Below are 10,148 nucleotides of genomic sequence, written 5' to 3' on the forward strand. Positions count from 1 at the left end.
TCTTTCCTGCTTATGCAGGGGGTCGGACTCGATGATCTACTGAGGTCCCTTCCGACCCTAACATCTATGAATCTATAACAGGGCTACTCCCAGTGCAGTTACAGCCAGCTGGGTACTGCTTGACTTCCCTTGCCTCCAGCAGCTCCTTCATCTTCCTCCTGCCCCTGCTTTGTTGCTCCAGGTGGGGTTGTAGGTGGGCAGCTCCTGCCCCAGCATGTGGGGCTCCGGCTCCAGCTCCCAGCTACCTTCCACCCACTTGGCTGCCTGCAGGTGGCTGCTTACTGTGCCAGATTGGCAGAGTGGGTAGAAAATAGCTGGGAGCTTGAGCTGGGGCTCTGTGTGCTGAGACAGCTTCCTCCACACATGGAGCAGTGCAGCAGGGGCAGAAGGAGAGCTGCTGGAGGCAGGGGGAGCCAAATAGTACCCAGGTGGCTGCAGCCTACACCAGGAATAGCCCTGCTGAGAAGCTGTGTGTACTGGCCAGGGCTGGTGGACGTAGGTGGGAGGCTACGTCCACCACTGGGAAAGAGAAGGCAGGGCTCAGCTCCATGTGGAGCACTGTGGGAGTAGCCATGGGCCAGATGGGGTGGGTGTGGGGGGAGACAGACCGCACCTGTGTGTTGGAAGGGGTATAGGGGGGCTGCCATGAGGGGTGGAGGCTGCCTGCATGCTAGGTTTCAGAAGCCAGCGGGGGTAGGGGGGCAGGGGGCCTGGGTGAACTCTGCTGCATGTGCCTGCTTCCCCCTTCCTCTCCCCACCCCTAGCCAGCTCCCAGGACCTAGTGCACAGGCAGCCCCGACACACGCATGCACACCCCACACCCCCTCACACACAATATACCAAAAGTAGACTTTATTTTGAGCTATTATGATATTGCCTCTATATATAGTACTCAAAAAAACATAAATCAGGATAAAAATATTTTTTGAAATAAAATTAAAATGTTATAGTAGATGTTTGATTTTTAGTATATAATTTGTTTTTATCTATAATTTGTTCAAATGATATCTCCTGGACAATTTTGTGTGTGCAGCCCTTGACAGCTTAACAAAACTCGTTAAGTGTTCCTCCAGCCAAAATAATTGCCCACCCCGATGTAGGTGGTCTGTGTTCAACCCCAGAGGATTGTAACGCAGAGGATCAGGAACAGAAGAAGGCAAGGATCCAGACTGGAGGCCCTAGCCAGGCAGTCTGGAGCAGGGAGGCACAACTATACAGTACCAAAACATGGGCAACTGCTGAGTGAGACCAGGAGCCAGGAGCCAGCAAGGCAGTCTGGAGCACAAAGAGTCAACAGGTAGAAAGCAGGAACAAAAATTAAGACACGTAAAAAATAGGGAACAGGAAACTAGGCACAACCAGCAGGACATTAAGGCTGTGCGAAACAGCTATGTTTCAGATTCGGCTGGTTCAGAGGACAGTGATTCATTTCGGTGTTTCGGATCCCTGTTTCATTTTGATTCAGCCGAATCTGTTTCAGAGTTTTGGCGCAGTTTTGGCGCTGATTCAGAGATTTGGATCGACGCAGGAGAGGCAGGTACAGCTGGGCAGCTGCAGGTTCTCCCCCTACTCCTCTGGCTGTACCTGCCTCTCCCCAGGCTGGGGGAGCCACGGGAGAAGCCCCTCTGGCTGCCTGGCCCCATCCCCTGCCTGGCCCCAGCCTCCCGGCACTTTAAAAGGAGAGCTGCGGGGCTGTGCTGGACTATTCCCAGGTGGGGCCTCTGAAACATTTCCAAAACATTTCGGATGGTTTTGTTTTGTTTCATTTCGGAGATGTTTTGGAGCCTTGTTTCGTTTTGGATTCAGTGTTTTGGGTGCCGAAATGGGCCAAAACACCTCCGAAACAAAATGGCTGCTGAAGTGTCACACAGGCCTACTGGACATGGGACACTAGGATCTGAGTCAGGGGTTTACCAGAATCAAAGTAGCCACGGTCAAAGCCAGGTATCAGTCTTGTTGCCAGGGTCAAGACAAGGTCATGGTCAGGGCAAATAGTTAATCAAGGCCAGGAGGTCCAAGACAGGAATACAAGCACAGGGGTCCAAGCCAGCAGTACTCAACAATGCTATTACTGGGACAAAGCCCTACAAGGGGTGGGAGGGTTTTGTAGCTCTCATAAGGGGCTTGTGGCTCTTATTAGTTTACCTAGGTCACCTGGTCCCCCATTGGGAACCTCATGAGAGGGCCCAGGCAGAGCTGGAGCTAGTGTTTGGCCTGCTGCCTGGTACAGCTGTGGCCTTGGCTTCTGCCTGTGGCTATGGAAGGTCCAAGATCAGTTCTCAGAGGTTCAAGGTGGTCGTATTGCTGGAACAAAGACAATCTGTGAAAAGCAAGCAAGGGTGGTTGGTTCCGCATTGTAAAGGTTCTTTTTTTCCATTCATTCTCTTTAAGAAGAGGAAGGGCTTTGAAACATCACTGATTGTGTGAGTTACAGACTAGAGAAGGGGTGGGCAAAATACGGCCAGCGGGCCAGATCCAGCCCACCAATGGATTTTGTCTGGCCTGCAGCAGGTGCCTGAGTCCCGCCCACCCCAGGGCACAAAGGCTAGTCACTCCCCTCCTCCCTCAAGAACTCACAGCCAGGCCAGCTCTAACAGATAGCATTTACTGATCGGAGAGAGAGAGAGAATGGGGGGGTCATAGTGCAAAGAGATTTTAGAGAAAAATGCCTTGAGCAAAACAGAATGGGCTTGTTGGCCCTTTTTACATGCGGCTAAAGATACATTATCCTACTTCACTGGCTAAATTTCAGGTAGGCTACTTACAGATACATCCAGAAGATCCTGGAGGCCCAAGCTTCTGTGTCCGTTTCCAAAAACTCCTGCCACGGGAAGCCCCCCAGAGCAGGTGACCTGACCCTTAAAATACCTTCTCTGACCTCATCACATGGCTCCAACCAGAAGCAAGCATTATTTGAACCCAGCTGAGGCAGACAAATCCTTTTAAAAGTCATCAGCATCCCCAGATGGAGTGACCAGGGTTGCACAGGTTGTTCAGTAAGAAACTGAGGACAAAGGAAGAGTGAGCTCCCCACTTCCTATGAAATTTTTACAACCTGGTCACTTAGCTTGACCAGGTGGATCCAGCAGGCAGAGTCTGAAAACAGAGAGGGGGTAGGCAAACTCGGAGCAGAAGGCAGATGAAAAAGGGGGATCTCTTCACAGGGGGCACCTGCAATGCTAGGGGGTTGTGGTTTGGGGGTGAGGGGCACCAGCAGGATCTAGGAGGTTGTGACTTGGGGTGAGGTATGCCTGCAATGCCAGGGGGTTGTGACTTGGGGAGGAGGGGCAGCAGCAGGACCCAGGGGGTTATGGCTTGGGGGTGAGGGGCACCTGCAACGCCAGGGGGTTGTGGCTTGGGGGGGAGCGGCGCGTGCAAGGCGAGGGGGTGGTGGCTGGGGGGTGAGGGGCTCCTGCAACGCCAGGGGCAGGACACTGACATATCAGCGTTGCTGTGTGCCACAATGCAGCGGGGGGACAGCTGCAGCTGGACTTGCATCCTGGTGAGTGAAACTGGCAGGGGAAGGGCTGATATTCCATGATAAAAACAACCAAAATCTATCTAATCAAACCATGTTGATCTGTTGGACCTAATGAGTTGAATTGACTTGAGCCAGGTAAGTGTCTTGACTCTACTCAATTTAAGCAAACTTAGTGACTTGACTCAACTCGAGCTTGGCGTGTCAATGACTTGACTCAACTCAAGTCTTACTCCCAAATGACTTGACTGTACTCGAGTCCCAAGTTCTGTGACTCATTACAACCCTAAATACCAGATACCTTACAAGCAAGATCATCCTTTTTCTTCTGGGTAGACTTGCAACAGAACATACCAGAGGACTTCCTGTTTCTGTGTTGTGTGGTTTTGGACTGGTTACAAGCTAACAGCACTTGAAATCTCCCAAGCTAGCCTGTCCTAATGAGATGTTCAGGTTTGTTTAGGAAAAGGCTCAGAGAAGTTTATTACCAGTTGAACCTTTCATAACCCAGCTGTTTTTAGGCTGCTCATCACCACTGTTGGTACTGAACAGTTCACCTAGCGGTGGCTCTGAGCCCTAGAGACCAGATCTGGATCCTGGCTAACATGGAGTTTGGAGTTGTTCAGGTTCAGGTTTTGGGCTGGGTCTTTTATTTCCAGCCCCAGAGCTCTCCTTTTGTCTGTTTTCCCCTGTTCTCCCCTGCTAATAACAAATGTAAAATGCTCAAAGGCAAGTAATTATGGGGCTATCATCCACAGCAGGAGTGAACATCTCTCCTATTTAATATAAAATATTCATAGTATCCATCCAATTTATACCCCATCTTTCCAAAAAAACAAAAACTCAGTCTGTCAAATGATTAAAAAAATTATTGCAATTAGTTGCGCAAATAAAAAAAAATAGTGGCAATTAATCGTGATTTTAATCACACAGCTAAAATCAAAACTATGCACAGAAAATCTCAAAATTATGCAGATACTTTGTATGGTGGGGTTGTGGGGGGGAATTTATGAAGGTGTGGGGGGTGGTGAGGTTTGGAGCCTGGGGAGAGTGGGTCCCTGCACACCCTAGCAGGATGCTGGATACTGTGGGTTAGGAGTGAGGGGCAGCAGCAGGGCTGGGGGGGCTATGGCTTGGGAGTGAGGGGCAGACACACACACACAGACAGCGCCGCACTGGTAAGTCTGTGGAGGGGAAGGGGCAGGGAGGGCAGACTGAGGCCCCCACAGTGAGAGAGAGGGTGGGGCAGGGACAGGCACTGGGGTGAATGGGACCCAGGGCCGGGGTGGGTTGTGAGACAGAGCTGCGGGTGGCTCATCCAGGGGCACCGGGGTGTGAGGGGAGCTCCCCACCACTGTGCACACCCCCAGGGGAGGCATGGGGAGCACATGCCCTCCAGATTTGTGAGTGGGGTAGAAGCAGGCTGCCCGCTGCAGACTGGGGTCTGCCTCTGCCTAATGCCTCTGCCCTGGGAGCTACGTGATGCCATATGTCTCCCACCACCAGGCTGGCAAGGGACGTGAAGCCTGGCCAGCACGTGGCTCCCAGGGCAAGGCAGCAGAGCGCAGTGTGCAGTCCACTTTCACCCTACGCCTCTGAATGAGCCTCCCACAGCCATTCACCCCAGCGCCTGCCCCTGCCCTGCTCCCTCTCTTACCATGGGGACCCTCAATCTGCACCCCCCAAGTTCTTCCCTCTCCCCTGCCCCTCCCCCACCACAGAATTACTGGCATGGTGCTGCTTTGAACACAGCTTGCACACTGTGGCTGCTTGTCTGTGTCTCTGTACACCTCCCTCCCACCCCATCCTGCTACTGCCATCTGGAGCCTGTGCCCAGGCTGCCCTTCAGTCCCCTGCGCTGCCACCACTGTTCCACTGGGCAGCCTGGAGGCGGCGGAGTGGAGCCCAGGTGCGGGCTCCAAAACCACGTGCATGATGAATGCATTAAAAAAATTAACTCAAGAAATGATTAATGCGTTAATCATGCAACTTAAATGCGATTAATTGACAGCCCTAACCTCCCCCCCCAGCTCTGGGGTCTGGACCTTTCCATTCAAAGGCAAGCTCTCTTCTTCCTTGCTTTGAGAAATTCCTGTTTTCAGCCTGCCTCTCCTTCCTCTTTCCCATGCAGGCTGTGCTGCCACTTTTGCAACAAGATTAGTGATGGTTGTCAGTCCAGTATCAACATGCCATCTTGTATCATTAACAATGCCATGCCCCAAGTGCAAAGATAAATACGACTCTGTCAGTTTTGACATCCTGCACGTCAAGTGCTCCAATTTGAAAAGGTTGATACATGTGAGATGTCACCACCTTCTCACAATATTCTTTGGTTACAGTGTTCACCAGCACCTTGCAATTCAGATTCCAAAGCAGTCTGTCATGCAGAAGAGGTCTAATTAGATTATTAGTGGACAGATTTAGGAAAACAAAACCCTCATGTGTTTGGTAAATGTTTAGTAAATGTTTCATCAACAGGTTAAGTAAGCAGAATTGCAAAAGTTAAGGGTTTACTTTATAAACAGATCATCAGATTCAACTTTTAAACTGGAATTTGGGAGCGTTTTCATATGTGTAATAGCAAATGAGGACAACCCATTTGCTGCAGTCAGATCCACAATGCCAAATATCTGTGACTTTGTTGGGCGATGTGGAAATGCCTGGTTGCTAGCATGGTCCCTGAAAGAGCATCAGGCAAGTCAGAATTGTATAAAATCCACACCCCATTCAAATGCAATTTCTGCTAGCTTCAGAAGAGTGATGTGCGGGCTGGGGTAGGGAGCATCAGACAGCCTCTGCTTTTTGGGGTACTACGCTCTTACATTAATTAAATCTTTCCTGTTTGACTGTACAGATAATTGACATGCTGTGTTTTCTTTTTTTGAAAAAGGGAATTCGCTTTGACCCTGAAATTCCACAAACCCTACGCCTAGAATTCGCCAAAGCAAACACGAAGATGGCCAAAAGCAAACTAGTGGGGACACCGAACCCGAGCACTTCTGTTCCTAACACTGTACCTCAGTTCATAACCAGAGAGCCATGTAAGTGGTTGGTTTTACTCTCATCCTAAAATGAACAGCAAATGGTGATAGCCAAGGAGCTGGTTCCTATGGCATTGCAAGTACATGAACTGAAAGTGTAGGTCTGACCGTGTTAGCTGTGCGTAGTACCAAACAAGGTATTAGGTGAATGGAGAAGCATACTTCCCTCATGCCTGAACGTGGGACAGACAGTCCTGTCTGTAGTCAGATTCCTTTGTTGGTAGACCTGGAGCCTTGGTTGAATTGATACCAGTCTCCTGCTGGCAGGCTGCTTAGCCAGTAGGTATAATTGCATTCTCTTTCTCGCCACTGCTGTTTTTTGGCACTACAGGGCTGTCCTTTGATCTTTCCTGTTCAGTCGCATCTGGTGTAGGGCAGCAGATGGTGGGTGTTTACATATGGCAATGAATACTGAAACATGTTGAAAGGCAAATCCTGCTCTAATTCTGATAGCAGGGGTGCTGAAGCAGACTAGCTGTTTGGTATCGTGGCTCCAAGAGGCTAGTACCGGGAGTTTTAGAGGGAAGGTAAGCCCCCCTGTGCCTGGGGGAAGTCCTCCTGCCTCCAGCTGGTGATCAACAGGTTCTGCAGGTTGAGGTTGGCAGCCCATGTCATTTGTTGTTGAAAGTGTTTTATTGTGTCTTTAGATGAGAGATATCTGGAAGCAGAACTATTCCCAGTCTCACAAACCAACTCTTGCCAAATCCAGATATTAAATGAGATGCCATATTGGTGGATGGTTTATAATGTTCAATGTATCAGCAGGTGTGCTCCCTGGCCTCCCCTCCACTGGGTCCCTTGGGCCTGGCTATGACTTGATTGGGGAGATTCATACAGTATATGCCTACTCATTGTGGGGGCAGCGGCAAAGAGCCTGTTTTTCCTGTGGTGACAGCAGCAGCAGCAGGAAGAGCTGCCACCACTGCTGCAGGAACACCAGGAAAAGCCTCTGTTCTCACAACAGCCATAACAGCTGTTTCTGCTCTGTACCACCATAGTAACACACAGAAGAGCCCGTGTTCCTGCATGGTGGGTAGCAGTGATAAGACTGGTCCCAGTCTAGGGCAGTGACTGTGGCTATCAAGTTCACTTGCAAAGATAGGGGTGAGGAAAGCATGCATTTGATGCAGTGGACTGTCGCCTATGAAAGCTTATGCCATTCTGCACAAGTTAGTCTTTAAGTTGCCACCCTGCCCTGCCTTCTACAATCAAACAAGAATTGGTTTCAAAGCTACTATGACTGCAAACTCATACTAGCTGAAAGTGCTTCAGCTTACTTTTGACAACTTTAGAGAAGGAACTCCTATTTTAAAATAAATACAAATTAACTTGAAAGGAGGAATAAATTATGGAAAGAATAAAATCCAAGTATAAACCTGATCCTTCTGGTCTGCCTTCCATTCTGTGGCACAACTTATGTAAAATGAGACAACCAAAAAGCCCCCAGCATTGTATTAGAAAGCTACAAAGAGAAAGAAAAATAAAACACCATCATAAATTATTTTTATGTCAAACTAATTGTATGTAATATCTTATTTAAAAGAATCTTTCAGTCGAGCTTTTTGTGTAACAAAAATTGATATGAAATTGATATTAGTTTAGGGGCTTGGAAGAAGAGAATGGAAAAAAATACTTAGCTACTTCCATAAATAAAACACAGTTAAGGATTTGAAATCATTTGGGAATACAGAAGTCTGAGAAGAGCTGGAATTGAGTTGGGAATTTGAACTATGCCCCCCTGAACAGCCATTCCGGTATGGAAAGGGTTTGGATTGCACTAGCCATACCCCTCACTTACTTCAAATTTGGAAGATGAGTGAACCAAAGGTTTTAGTTGGGATCTGAGAAGTTCAAAGCTTAAAAATGATGGCAGGGGAGTGTCATCTTAGATTAGTCAAATAAGCTTCTGCAGATGAAAAATGCAAAACTGGGTAAATATTTAGGTGTGCAACATAATGGCATTGTAGCAAGGTATTCCTGGGATAGTTAGAGTTGCTCAGGTCAGAAGGGACTATTGTGGCTATCCAGTCTGACCTCCTGTGTAACACATGGCAGCAATGGTCCCCAGTGACTCCTGCACAGAGCCTGGAAAGTAATGGTAGAGCTAGAGCAGATCTTTTTACACGTTGTGCTCTTTGCCCCACAGCATGGTACAATGAAAAGGCCCATTTTGCTACTGTGAAAGCACAGATGCAAAAATAACCACAGCTGAGTGTGTAACAAAAAGTCAGTGCCATACTATGCTGAGCAGAGGGCATGTTGGAAACTGGAAACATGGGGAGAAGTGGACACGCTGGAGGGCAGGGAACAGCTGCAAGCAGACCTGGACAGGTTAGACAAGTGGGCAGAAAACAACAGGTCCAAGGCCTTCCTGAAGTCTAAGTATACAACATCCACCCCTCCTCCTGTGTCCAGGCGTTTCGTAACCTGGTCATAAAAAGAGACTAGATTAGTCAGGCACGATCTGCCTGCTACGAACCCGTGCTGGTTTCCCCTCAGCATAATTTGTCTGCCGGGCTCTCCCAAATGTGAGCCTTGATAATTTTTTCAAAGATTTTGCCAAGGATGGAGGTGAGACTGACTGGCCTATAGTTGCCCGGGTCCTCCTTCCTCCCCTTCTTGAAAATGGGGACCACATTGGCCCTTTTCCAGTCCTCCGGGACCTGGCCCATGCGCCACGAGCATTCAAATATTCCCGCCAGTGGCTCTGCAATGTTGGCAGACTTGTCGTGCCCCTCGCTTAGGAACACTGAGGCAAAGAACTCGTTGAGGAGTTCAGCCTTGTCCCCCCTGTCCGTCACCAGTTGTTTCTGCCCATTTAGCAGGGGTCCTATTCCTCCCTGGGCCTTCCTTTTACTCCCTATATATCTAAAAACCAAATTTCTTGTTGTCCTTTACTTGGGATGCCATCCTCAGCTCCATGGTAGCCTTGGCCCATGTAACTGCCTCTCTACAAGCACGAGCAGAGGAGGTATATTCGTCTTTGGTGATCTGGCAAAATGTTTGGTGACATTGCAGTGATGCATCCATTCCCAAGCCCTCCCAGGCTTCCAATGTCCCATGCACCGTCCCTGCCATGTTCTCCAGCCTCCAGTACACCGAGCTTGCCCCTGGGGCAGCATGGGGAGGTAGCAGGAGGGTGGCTGGATGTGTTGGCGGCCAGAGAAGGTGGTGGAGATGGTGCATGGGGTGCTGGAAGCGCCCCCGGCCACCTGGGCAGGCTGCTAGCAGCATAGGCAGATAAGTGGATGGGCCAGCTGGGCATGAGCCCAGGGGCCACTACCAACTGGGGACCCAGATCCTCATCAGCAGGGAAAAGAAAGCTGAGGCTTTCACATTTGTTTCCCCACATCTGGGAGTGGCGCCCTTTCCCTAATGTGGCTGGGGAGGCTGGGTTCATAGATTCATAGACATTAGGGCTGGAAGGGACCTCGGAAGATCATCAAGTCCAGCCCCCTGCCCAAAGGGCAGGAAGTCAGCTGGGGTCATAGGATCCCAGCAAGATAAGCATCCAGTTTCGTCTTGAAGGTGTTCAATGAAGGCGCTTGAACCACCTCCGGTGGCAGGCTGTTCCAGACCTTGGGGGCTCGGACAGTAAAGAAATTCTTCCTTATGTCCAGCCTGAAACG

The 10,148-nt window shown here is 49.6% G+C and overlaps 1 protein-coding gene across 7 annotated transcripts in view; it reads left to right on the plus strand.

Moving 5' to 3' along the window:
* The window catches only part of RBPMS (RNA binding protein, mRNA processing factor), a 182,432-nt gene that overhangs the window by 114,528 nt on the left and 57,756 nt on the right, over positions 1 to 10,148 (plus strand). For all 7 annotated transcript variants that reach the window (XR_003091851.1, XR_003091850.1, XM_025192065.1 and 4 more), the window contains exon 5: positions 6,369 to 6,519. Coding sequence is in view for 5 of the 7 variants with exons in the window: in XM_025192065.1 (XP_025047850.1) it covers positions 6,369 to 6,519 (151 nt within the window). In the remaining 2 variants the exon portion in view is untranslated. The remainder of the gene's footprint in view (positions 1 to 6,368; positions 6,520 to 10,148) is intronic.

Source organism: Alligator sinensis, unplaced genomic scaffold, assembly GCF_000455745.1.
Source record: "Alligator sinensis unplaced genomic scaffold, ASM45574v1 scaffold803_1, whole genome shotgun sequence".
Classification (NCBI taxonomy): Eukaryota; Metazoa; Chordata; order Crocodylia; family Alligatoridae; genus Alligator; species Alligator sinensis.